This window comes from Suricata suricatta, chromosome 13 (genome assembly GCF_006229205.1).
Source record: "Suricata suricatta isolate VVHF042 chromosome 13, meerkat_22Aug2017_6uvM2_HiC, whole genome shotgun sequence".
NCBI lineage: Eukaryota > Metazoa > Chordata > Mammalia > Carnivora > Herpestidae > Suricata > Suricata suricatta.
In genome coordinates, this window is record NC_043712.1 from 21,393,776 (window position 1) to 21,406,350 (window position 12,575).

The window sequence follows — 12,575 nt, forward strand, 5'->3', positions numbered from 1 at the left end:
CAGATAAACATTTTCATAAACTTTGAAACATTATATTTGTGATCAGAGTACCTCAGTATTGAAGTATAATATGATTTAATGAACAGATAAATTAGTTTACTACAAATTTGATACATAATCTTATTCTTTTTTTTTTAAGTTTATTTATTTTGAGAGAGAGAGAGAGAGAGAGAGAGAGAAAGTGGGGAAGGGGCAGAGAGAGAGAGAGAAGGAGAGAGAAAATCCCAAGCAGGCTCTGCACTGTCAGCACAGAGCCCGACTCGGGGCTCTATCTCCTGAGCCCAAATCAGGAGTTGGATGCTTAATGACTGAGCCACCCAGGCACCCCCATACTCTTATTCTTGGTCTATCCACCATTTAAAACTTCCTAAGAATACTGTAGTGTAGGTTTTTTTTTTAGCTGTTACTAACTAATTAGTGATTACCAGCCCTTGGTGAGCACTTGCAGTGTGCCAGGCGTATGCCGAGTGCTCCCCACACATTAAATAATTGAATTCCCCACATGGTCTAGTGAAGTAGGTACAGTTGTCATCTCTGTTTTCCCATATGAGGAAATAAGAGTCACAGAGAGGTGGAGTGTCTTGCCTAAGGTTACATACCTGTATAGGCTGCTAAAATGGTCAAGCTATGACTGGATCTTAGGTCCCCCCAGGCCCAGAACCTACATTTATAAACAGTTTGAAGGATAATAAACCTGCTTAGAGGCTTTCTTCTTTCTTCTTTTGCAGCCATGGACCCTTCATGAACTCAGTCTTATGTCTTTCTACCTCCAGTGTCTTATAGACATAATTCTGTAAAATTGGATACTTTTAAAAAGAAACTTGCTCATAAGTGCTGTAGCCAGCCCAGTCCTCCCTGACCTCTCATTTTGGAAACACTGTTCTGGGATAAAGCTGTTATGTACTTTGTTTAAAAAATTTTTTCTGTTCTTCTAGATGAAAGAGCGAGCAATCCAGACACTGGGATATTTTCCAGTTGGGGATGGCGATTTTCCTCACCAGAAACTCCTCTTGCAAGGTCTGATGGACTCTGTGGAGGTACTTATATTGCTATTTGATTGTTAGCTTTTCAGACAAAAGGTTTTTTTTTTTTTAGCTGGAGTTTTGTATGCTATGGGATTCTATTAAAAAAATTTTTTTTTACATTTATTTATTTTTGAGAGACAGAGAGAGACAGAACACAAATAGGTGAGGGGCAGAGAGGGAGACAGAGAATCTGAAGCAGGCTCTAGGCTCCTTGCTGTCAGCACAGAGCCAGATTAGGGCTCAAACTCACGAATCACGAGATCATGACCTGAGCCGAAGTCGGATGCTTAACTGACTGAGCCACCCAGGTGCCCCTGCTATGGGACTTTAAATTAAACTTTTATTCACTTATTCACCAAGTACTTATCAAGTACAAGCTTTGGGCTTACCACTTTGGTAGGCATAGCATTGACTCATCTATGTGGGAAAGTCCTTTCCTCATAATTATGGAGTAAAGCCCAGTGCATTTTGGGTAGGAGACTTACCCGTCAACTAGATGTGGGAAGCGGATGCTGATATTCCAGTTGCTCTTGAGTTGGATGGCCTGGCTTCTGTCTTCTGGATAAGTTTCTAGGGTAGCTGGGGACCGACAAGCAGGCAGCTGCTAGCCTTGTGTCATGATATATGTTATGACCCTCATCTGGACTTGATTCTCGTCACTTACATGTTTGTACACCAGCCTCTTTGTCCTTCTTTGCTCTGAGGGGCAGAGAGAGAGGGAGACAAAGAATCTTAAGCAGGCTCTATGCTGGTATGGAGCCTGATGCAGGGCTCCATCTCATGATAGTGAGATCATGGCCTGAGCCGAAATCAGGAGTCAGACACTTAACTGACTGAGCCACCCAGGCGCCCCTCTTCTAGTTTTATTTAAATAAATGAAGGTCTGTCTGGATTCTTAACTTGCTATTGAAGTTATTTTTTTAAGAGTTTAGAAGTACAGAGATAATATGAAAAGCTGGAAGTGTGATAGAGTAAAGTGTAAGAATGGTAAGGAAGGGGTCGCTGGATGGCTCAGTGGGTTAAGCGTCCACTTCTCGATTTCGGCTCAGGTCATGATCTCACGGGTCATGAAACTGAACCTTGCATCAGGCTCTGCACTGAAAATGCAAAGCCTGCTTGGTGTTCTCTCTCCCTCTTTCTGCCTCTCCCCCACTCGTGCTCTGTCTCTCTCTCTCAAATATAAACATTCAAAAATATATTTAAATATTACAGAAATAAAGGATCAAGACAGTTACATGGGGGTTTACTATATTATTATTATCTTTACTTCTGTGAGAGACAGAAACAGAATCTGAAGCAGGCTCCAGGCTCTAAGCTGTCAGCACATAGCCTGTCGTGGGGCTCGAACTCATAAACTGTGAGATCATGACTTGAGTCGAAGTTGGACACTTAACTGACTGAGCCACCTAGGTGCTCCTGTTTCTGGAATATTTAAAGCAAAGTCTGAGTATCCTATCATTCATAAATTGAGTTAAGGGATTTTGTTTTTGTTTGTAACGCCAGTTATGTTGTAAGTATCAATGGGAAAAACGTGTGGAAAAAGGCACATAAAATGAATCCTTACTATGGGATCCTCTGTGTTGAGATCCCTTTCCTCTGCTTAGAATTGCCAAAGAAGCTCTTGACCAGGGAAGCCGTAGAACTGAAGTCTTGAGATTCTTTTTCCTCCGAGTCGGAAGCCTCTGATATCAGCACTTGACACCTTCATTGATAAAAGAATATTTAGTTGGTTGAGCTTAGGAATGGCTACACTGTGGTCTGAGTGCTAAATTCTCCCAAATGTCACTATTTCTATGCTCCTCACGGGGACCCTCTGTTCTTCATTCTCTTCTGAGTCCCCACATTCTTAGCGCTTTTCCAGTTTACAATAAACAGAGCAAAATGCCAGCAGGAACTAAGGTCCAATTCCATGTTGAGTCAGTGATTCATGCTTGTGAAGTGTGTCAAAATTTATAAATTTTTTTTGATGTTAATTTTTGAGTGTGAGAGAGAGAACTAGCGTGAGCGGAGGAGAGGCAGAGAGAGAGGGAGACACAGAATCTGAAGCAGGCTCCAGGGGATCAAACTGTGAACTGCAAGATCATGACCTGAGCCAAAGTCGGGCACTCAGCCAACTGAGCCATCCAGGTGCCCCAACATGTCAAAGCTTCTAAACCAAATTAAAAAAATTTGAGTATAGACCATATAGAATTTTTAACGTTTGATTTTTGAAATAATTTCAAACTTATAGTGCAGTTGTAAGAATAATATAAAGATTTCCCATATACCCTTTATTGAGGTACACCAAATTTTGACATTTTACTGCATTTGCTTTATCGTTTTCTCTTTCCTCAACCTCTGGGGAGTGACTTGCAGACACCATGTAATTTAGGAGTGCAAAGAGGAGATGCTAATAAATGAATGCATTATAATGGCTGCTGTTTGTTGTGCAGTCACCACACATAAGAATCCACTAGAAACTTTACGTATGTTATTGTCATTCCCTCCTTGCAGCCTGACGAGGTGGATGATGATGTTATGCCCGCATTACACATGAAGTGGAGGCTCAGAGTTTAAACATGCCTGTGTGGCTTGTAAGAGACCGATTAGAATTTGCCCCGAGATCAGTGTGGCTTCATGGTCCATGCCCTTTTCCCTGAAGTTAGTGGCATCATTCATTCAGCGGTTAAAAATCCCTGCCTAGTGGTCCTCTGCTGAGGGTGAAGAGCGCGACATGGTGTTGGGGTCGTTCTCTACATTCTCCATTCCCTCACGTCGCCCGTGCCTGTGAGCCACCAGGCTAGGTGAGAGCAATCCAGGCAAAAGAGTAAAAAAGCACATTGACAGGCATGATACTAAACAGCCTTTTTGTGGAATTGGACGTGTTTAGGAAATGTTCTCCGATTCATGACTTCTGTTGCAGGCCAAGCAGATAGAGCTGCAGTTCACGATTGGGGAGGCCATCACCAGTGCCGCCATAGGAACTGGCTCCGTGGCGGCCCGAGATGCCTGGCTGGTGACCGAAGAGGAGTATACGCCCCCTGCTGGTACGGTACTTGCAGCTCATCCCTTCATGATCCAGGGGCCCTTTCTGGGCTTGTTTTCACATTTGAAGCAAAGAAAAAAATGTGTGCGTTCTGTTTTAACTTTAAAAAAAATATTTATATGTCTTATCAGTTTGGTTCAGTCTAGAAAAATTGTTGGTTAAAGGAGAGTGAACACAAAATGAACAAGAACTTCTTTGTTTAGTCTTTGGGCAAGCAGTGGAATTAGCTATTGTCGTACCTTCAAGCTTGGGCTCTTTTCTGGAGGGTTGGGGTTTTTAGCCAGTTTCAAAAGCCGAGACACAGTTACATTGGCAAGTTGTGTGTCCCTTAATGCTTCATCACGTAATGAAACCGCAGGGTCTTCTGTTGGCGCTCCATGCACCTCTGCACGGAGCGTGCACTGGCTTTCAGTGACCACACAGGGGAGGTAGGGTGTGGTTTCCAACTATGTGTTGTAGGTACTGTGGTTTCATATGTCTTGTGGTTCGATTTCAGTTTGGAATTGAAAATGAATTCTGGTCCAGATACTTAAATATATTTTTAATCATAAAAACAAAGGAAAAGTTACTCGGCATTTTATATGTTATCTTCTCAGTTAATGAACTAATAGGGTTTTCATGGTAATGGTTGCATTATGGATTGTATTTCATCATGAATACACTAGTTTTGCATTTTGCATTTTTGCACACTCCACATTCAACTGTCTAATTAGGAGAGCTATGGCTTGGTGGAAACTGATCGGGTTAATTCTCTAAGGCTTCTCTGAATGGGTATGAGGCCAGGTAAGGACGAGTGTCTATACAGGGAAGAAGATACTGAAGGAGGGAAGTGACCATTGATAACAGGTAGGCCACCAGACCGGAAGTAGAAACTCTGAGTTTGCATGTGAGGGTTGATGTTGGAGCTTAATAGTAGTGTGGGCTTATGATGTGGAAGAGCAGATTTGCTGTAAAAGGCACAGCCCATGGATCTCTCTGTAGTGATTAAGCAAGTGAAGATGAATGGAATGGTACCTATGCCAGTCTTCAGACTTCTGAACTTACTGTGTTGTCTCAGACTCTTCTTGGAAGAGTTTACTCTATGCTTGGCTTGGCTCTTTGCCCATCCAACAGAGTCTCAGTTAAATTGTCCACCAAGTGTTAAGGTTTGCTCCACCTTATGTGTTTAGAGAAAGGAGGGCATAAACTATTGTGAAGTGGGTGATGATGACTTTTTGACCTGAATTTTGATCATGTGTGCTTGTCATTCTTATCTGAGTGCTCCTCAGCTTTTTTGATGTCTTTTGTTCTAGTGTATTGATCTTGCTTTGAATAGAAGATACAGCATTGAAGAAGTTACTTAGGTCCTAGGTCTTAGCCTTTCTAGTATCTCAACCACATGACACGGTACTTGGCACACTGTGGGAATCTAATCCGAGCTTGTTTAGTTGGTAATTGTAGCTGCCTCAGTAACAGAACTGCAGAGAGCTGGAATTCTGGTTGTGGGAAGATAAAAGAGAGATTGGATTTGCCTCTGAGAACTAGATTGATTGGTTGATTGATTATGCACGAGGGAGGAGCAGAAGGACCGGGAGAGAGTGGATTCCAAGCAGGCTTAACGTGCAGCACAGAGCCTGATACGCAGTGCAGAGCTTGATACAGGGCTCGATCTCATGAGTATGAGATTATGACCTGAGCTGCCCGACTGAACTCCCCTGGCATCCTGAGAGCTGGATTTATGTGACTAGTGAGGGGTTAATAGCACCTGCCTCTTTCTGTATCCAGATTCCTATGAAGAGGGGGATGTCCACTAATAGAGCTCTACCTTTTTCGGGCCTTTTATAGACTTTGTGGGAGTCCTGGTCTAGCTCCCCCCCCCCTCCCCCAGGAATCTAATCATTCTAGGATCCTCTCTCAACCATTTCCTGCTTTTTGAAATTTTATTTTACCTATATTCTCCATTCTCTTTGGTCTGGTTGGGTGGCATTTTCACCCAGGCCTTTGGCATATCCCCAGCACTTTCTTGGACTGTTTTTCACCTGTTTTTTTGCAAGACTGTGTTTGCCTGGGTTTCCTCCTTAGCTCTGACCTCTTCTCATTCTTCTTCACTGGTCTTGTTCTTGCATACCCCCCACCATGCTGGGATGTCTCAGTTCCCTCACTCCAGGATATGTTGATGACCCCTAAATGGATATCTTTTCTTAGAGCCATTGTGTTATACTCCAGAGCTTTATTTCCATTAGGTGTGTCCATACACACGTCCCTTAGGCTCCATCGTAGCTAGAAAAATCTGCTTTTCTGGATCTTCCTTCTCACTCTTCCCTCTCAATGTTGCAGTGCCCCAACTCACCCACGGGTGGGTTGTCACCAGTATCTTCATGGACATATCTGGAAGTTCATTGAATATATGAATATGGCATTTTGAGGAGTCACAGTTAGGAAAACATTTGGAAGTATCATGTAAAGATAGTTTTTAAAGCCATGTGCTATGTGTAATTGCTAAGGGATAAGTAGAAAGGAGAAGAAGTCCAACAGCTGAGCCCCGGGGATTCCCCAGAGTTCCAGGTTTTGGTAGATGAGGAGAAGTCAGGGAAGGACCTTAGAAGAGAAGGTCCTGGAAGAGAAGTGAAGAAAATCTATGCAGAGGGGAGGGAACAGGCTGGGGTGGGGATAAGTCAGCTCTCACACTGCTGAGAGATAATTAAGATGAGATCTGACAAGTGATCCTTGAACTTAGCCACAGGATGGTAATTGGTGACTTTTATATATAATTTCTGTGGAGAGGGTTCCAGAAAAGAGAGAAAAACGTAGACTGTTGTGCATAGACAACTCCTTGAAAAGTCTTAATGAAAAACAGGGAGAGTTTGCCCCGTGGGGGACACTGGAGAGGGTGAGTGTGGCTGGTCTCTAAAGAGTGGAGGCTGGGGAAGCTGCCAAACGTGCTACAGTGCACAGGACAGGCCCGCGACACAGCCGTGCGAGGACTCTGAAGGAATAAAGGAAAGGAAGAAAAGGCTTGGTAGCTAGAGGAGGAACGTCAGGTCTGGAGAGTTTTGTTTGTGTGTCAGTTTTTAGATGAGAGATGGAAAAGATGTGGTAGAGAAGGAAAAATTGCTGAGACCAGAGAGTAGGGATAAGTTTTGTTTAAATTGACTTAATTTTTTTAAGAGAAGTTTTAAGTTCATCGAGAAATTAGGAGGAAGGTCCAGAGGTTTTCCATATGCCCCTTGCCCCTTACACGTGCATAGCCTCCCCCATCACAGGGATAAGGTTTTATTCTAGGGAACTGAAGTTGTGGGAGCACCTTTGAAGCCTTATTGAGCTTATGCTGGGTTCTGAAGTGGATGATTATCAAAATTCTTCCAGCAATTTAAACACCTTAGTCATTTAGATATTCATATGTTGTAAGATTGTTGTGGTGAGTAAATATTGATATTTAATTTTTTGGGAACTCTATTCAGTTACTTTAATTACTTCTTATTCCTTTTCTCCCCTCAGGAGCCAAAGTGAACGACGTGGTCCCCTGGGTGTTGGATGTAATTTTAAATAAACATATCGTCAGCCCCAACCCACACATGAGGCAAGCGGCCTGCATCTGGCTTCTTTCCCTTGTGAGGAAGCTAAGTACCCATAAAGAAGTGAAGGTAAGCCATGCTAGAAATGTGCTGAGCACCTTTGAAAATTGTTGATGAAATATTTATCATTGAAAGGTGGTAGGAAGGAATGTGTATGAAGGGGAGGGCAACGAACCAGTAACAGATATTTTGAAATTCTAAACTTGAATGTATAAAGTCAAATGGTAAGGATAGGGAGGCGGACAGTGTGCATTAGACTACCTGCGAGCGGTCCGACCTGGCGGTAATTTGGCCACCCTAGATAGACCAGAGCCTAATAGGGAGTGTGGCCGCCTGGGGTTGGGAGACGCTAACAAGGTGTTGTGCATCCTGAGAGAAGATTCTTACCCTCCCTTATCTACCAAGGGGTAGAGTTTGTGTTCTAAATGCCTTTCTTCTTCTTTCAGTCTCACTTGAAGGAAATTCAGAGTGCATTTGTTTCCGTTTTGTCGGAAAATGATGGTAGGTTATTGGTAAATATTTGATTTGTATTTGTATTTGAATTGTATTTTAAATTTTGAAACATCTAGATTAATAAACATAAAGAGGGACAAAGGAAAGTTGATTCTTACTGATTGATTTGATTAATTAGATCATGTTCTTCAGTTTTGCATTTAAAAGTGGAGCTGAGGGGCGCCTGGGTGGCTCAGTCAGTTAGGCCTCTGACTTCAGCTCAGGTCATGATCTCACGTTTGTCGATTTGAGCCCCGCGTTGGGCTCTGCTGATAAGCTCAGAGCCTGGAGCCTGCTTCCAATTCTGGGTCTCCCTCTCTCTATGCCCCTCCCCCCCTCGTGCTTGGTCTCTCTCTGTATGAAAATAAATTAAAAAACATTAAAAAAGTTTCTTTAAAAAATGGAGCTGAGGCCTTGGGGGCACCTGGGGGGCTCAGTCAGTAAAGCATGAAACTCTGGTCTCAGGGTTGTGAGTTCAAGTCCTACGTGTGGTGTAGACTGTATTTAAAATTAAAAAAAAAAAATGGAGCTGAGGCCTCAACGTTAGTACTTATAAACAATAGCTTTCTTTTACTTCTAATTCCTTTCTTCTTTGTGATGTAAGCCAGGAAAGAGTGAATGTGTTAGACATTTAAATAAGTAGATTTGTTTTAGAAATTGTTTCAAGATGATAGGGTCTAATATTGACTTTTTATTTAAAAAAAATTGGGTGTGGACGTGTTGAAATCCCGTGAGGCTGCTGTACCTCACATGAGTGCCTTGCAGCGCCCCGCCGCCCTCTCCCCGGCCCGCACGCCCGGGCCCGCAGCGCTCACTTGGCCTGTGAGTTGGCTCTTTTGTGAATATAGTTCCCTTTCACGGGGACTTTTTTGGTGCTGTATCCACTGAAATCATTTACTATGTTTTAGCAAAAGAGGCAGATTGATGATGTTTTCATATCTTCACTTTGATATCATTTTGGATTTCTGTTAAAAAATCCAGTGATGGCCAGAAGACAAAATTCTCTTAAAGTAATATTATTTTGTCTGACTTGTGTGCAGAACTTAGCCAAGACGTTGCCTCAAAAGGCCTTGGGTTGGTGTATGAATTGGGCGACGAACAAGATCAACAGGAATTGGTTTCAACACTTGTAGAGACACTTATGACTGGCAGAAGGTACGGTGAACTTGAACATTTCACATTTAAACATGTACAGCAAATTTTGCACGTCCTGAGAATATGCAGTGGAAGAAGGAAAATTGCAGCTTTTGGGGTTCCTGTGTATGAAGCCCTTCTGTAGATCGCATGTCGACGATTGTTACGCAGTGGAGAACAGTTTAATTACTCAGCGTATCCTGTGTAGACAGTAAAGCGAAAGAAACCAAATTACTGTTCAGAAACATGCCAGTAGGTCAGGCTTTGAAAGTTGAATGCTCTCAGGACAGTCAGAGCGTCGGATTACAATACTGTGATTGCTGTCGACTACGTGAACATGAGGATGTGGAAAGGAAGCCTGCACGTCGTTCATGGTTTGATCTGTGAAGGGGATGAGAGGTGCAGTCATTCTTCTAACTGGTTACTGCTTTATGTCGCCTTCCTTACAGGGAGGATCGTTTTTAACGGGTGACCACGTTTAATACAGTTTAACTTCATGTGGGGTGTCTTTTACATCTCTTTGTTCATCCTAGAGTTCGTTTTACAAAATTCTTAGGCCGATTGGAAAGGATTTAGGGGACTTTTATATCTTGCACATGGTAGATACTTGCTGTGGAATTTGATTTTATCAGTTTATAAAAGAAATGTATCAGTTAGTTGAATGCTGGCATGAAAAAAATTGAGGCTAGTTTAAAGTCTTATTGTTGTTTTGCTTCAGAGCTAAACATGAAGTTTCTGGAGAGACGGTGGTATTCCAAGGGGGAAGCCTTGGCAAAACACCTGATGGGTAAGTGTGCCAAGTCTATTGGTTGTTCATCATAAACACCTTTCGTCTTGTCATTGGGGCGCTTACAACACTGATCCCCACCTTCCTGGGAAATGCTGTATGTTAATGGAAGAAGAAAACTTCTATGGAGAAAGTGTAGTGTCTCAGATCGAGGTTCTAGGGAAACAGACTGTGAGGTGGAGGTTTGTCTGCTGGAACCTGACTGAAGAGTGTCCCAGCCTTATCACCTGGGGCAGTGAGGAGGCAGGGGAGGGGAGGGGTGGTGGCCCAAGGAGGAGCTGACCTGCTGCTAATACTTCAGCAGATCCTGACCCCTGGAGATGGGCTGGGCTGGCCCTTCAGAGCTGTCCTGCTTTGAGGGGCCAGGCCTTGATGTCCTCTCATTAGACTTTAAATCCCCTCGGTGACTTAGCCATTGATGATGGGCTGCTCTGGGGGAGGACCTGGCCTTGGACTGTGGGCAGTTCCGTTAGCTCGTGGGCAGCTGAGTCGTGAGGAGGGTCTGGCAGCACAGCTTGGCTCCACTGTATCTCGTGTTTTGGTGGGAGCACCTCTACTTGGTATTGTGGGGTCCACCAAGCTAGCAGTTCAAATTAATTCCTAGAGCTCTACCTCCTTTGTCTTATCAGTATTGCCTTGTGGTTACACTGCTGCTTTTCCTCTGAAAGCCCTCAGGTCAAACTGTGCAGCTGGCTGGACACACAGAGCCCTGTTTCAGTGTTGTCTGCATCACCGGAAACAGCTGTTTGTCCTGCCCTTGACTTTCTCCCATAGCTCACTGTTTCCACATCGAAAGTAATTTATTATTTTTTTTAATTTATCTTGAGAGAGTGAGTGGGCACTAGCAGGGGAGTGGCAGAGAGGAAGAGAGCAAATCCCCAGCAGCCTCTGCATTGACTTGAGACTTGATCTCATGACGGGTAAGATCATGACCTGAGCCGAGATCAAGAGTGGGAAGCTAACCAAAGCACCCAGACATCCCTTGAAAGCTATTTTTGTTCCACTTACTCTCCCTCTAGACCTTTTCTGAAAAAGTGCTCTTTTCACAGAGTAACACAAATGATCGAGTCTTTGAGTAAATATTATTTGTTCAGAGGAAAGTTAACAGGGCTCAAAAGAAGTTATCAAGATTGGGGCGCTGCAGGACTACAATTTGTATGGACTCACAGAAGACCCCGAGTAGCCAGAGCAGTCTTGAGAAAGAAAAGCAAAGCTGGAGGCATCACAGTTCTAGACTTCAAGTTATATTATAAAGTTGTAGTCATCAAAACAGTGGCACAAAAATAGAAACATAGATCAATGGACTAGAATAGAAAACCCAGAAACCCATAATTATATAGTCAGTCAATCTTTGACAAACCAGGAAAGCATATCCAGTGGAAAAAGTCTCTTCAACAAATGGCATTAGGAATATACTGGACCACTTTCTTATACCAGACAGAAAAATAAAGTCAAAATAAGTTAAAGACATAAATGTGAGACCTGAAACAATAAAAATCCTGGAAGAAAACACAGGCAGTGACCTCTTTGACATCAGCTGTAGCAATTTCTTTCTAGATATGTCTGCTGAGGCCAGAGAATCAAAAGCATAAATAAACTACTGGGACTATATTGAAATAAACAGTTTCTATACAGCAGAGGAAACAATCAACAAAACTAAAAGGGAACCCATGGAATGGGAGAAGACACTTGGCAAATGACATATCTGATGAAGGGTTAGTATCAACATGTATGAAGAACTGATACAAATCAGCACCCAAAACCCAAATAATCCACTTACAAGATGTGACCAGAGACTTTTTCTGAAGAAGACATACAAATGGTCAACAGACACATGAAGAGATGCTCACCATCACTAATCATCAGGGAAATGCAAATCAAAACTTCAGTGAGATATCATCTCCTACCTGTCAGAATGGTAAAGTCAACAACACAGGAAACAACAGGTGCTGGCGAGGATGTGGAGGAGAAGGACCCCTCACGCACTGCTGGTGGGAACGCAAACTGGTGCAAGCCACTGTGGAAAACAGGATGGAGGTGCCTCAAAAAGTTAAAATAGAATTACAGCCCAGCAATTGCATTCCTAGGTATTTGCCCAAAGAGTACAGAACTGCTAGCTCAAAGGGACACATGCACCCCTATGCTTATAGCAGCACTATATACAATAGCCAAGTGTCCATTGAGGTGGATGACTGGATAAAGATGTGGTGTGTATATACACAATGGAATATTATTCAGTCATAAAAAAGAATGAAATCTTGCCATTTGTAGTGAAGTGGATGGAGCTTGAGAGTATAATCCTAGATGAAATAAGTTAGAAGACAAATACCATGTGATTTCTTCCGTATGTGGAATTTAAGAAACAAAACAAAGATCATAGTGTGGGAAAAAGAGAGAGGAAAACCAAATAACAGACTCTTTGGAGAGCAGACTGATGTTCACCAGAGAGACTTGGGTGGGGTGATGGTGGAAGAGGTGAGGGAGACCACGGGGTGCTCTGGCTGTGATGAGCACGGGGCGTCGTGTGGAACTGTTGACTCACTACGTTGTCTACTGGA

At 43.0% G+C, this 12,575-nt stretch overlaps 1 protein-coding gene across 1 annotated transcript in view; it reads left to right on the top strand.

Annotated features, from left to right (window-relative positions):
- Nucleotides 1–12,575, top strand: part of ECPAS (Ecm29 proteasome adaptor and scaffold) — a 91,031-nt gene that overhangs the window by 51,906 nt on the left and 26,550 nt on the right. The window contains exons 23-28 of the mRNA XM_029919580.1: nucleotides 936–1,037; nucleotides 3,928–4,051; nucleotides 7,528–7,673; nucleotides 8,051–8,105; nucleotides 9,137–9,251; nucleotides 9,949–10,017. Of these exons, the coding sequence (XP_029775440.1) occupies nucleotides 936–1,037; nucleotides 3,928–4,051; nucleotides 7,528–7,673; nucleotides 8,051–8,105; nucleotides 9,137–9,251; nucleotides 9,949–10,017 (611 nt within the window). The remainder of the gene's footprint in view (nucleotides 1–935; nucleotides 1,038–3,927; nucleotides 4,052–7,527; nucleotides 7,674–8,050; nucleotides 8,106–9,136; nucleotides 9,252–9,948; nucleotides 10,018–12,575) is intronic.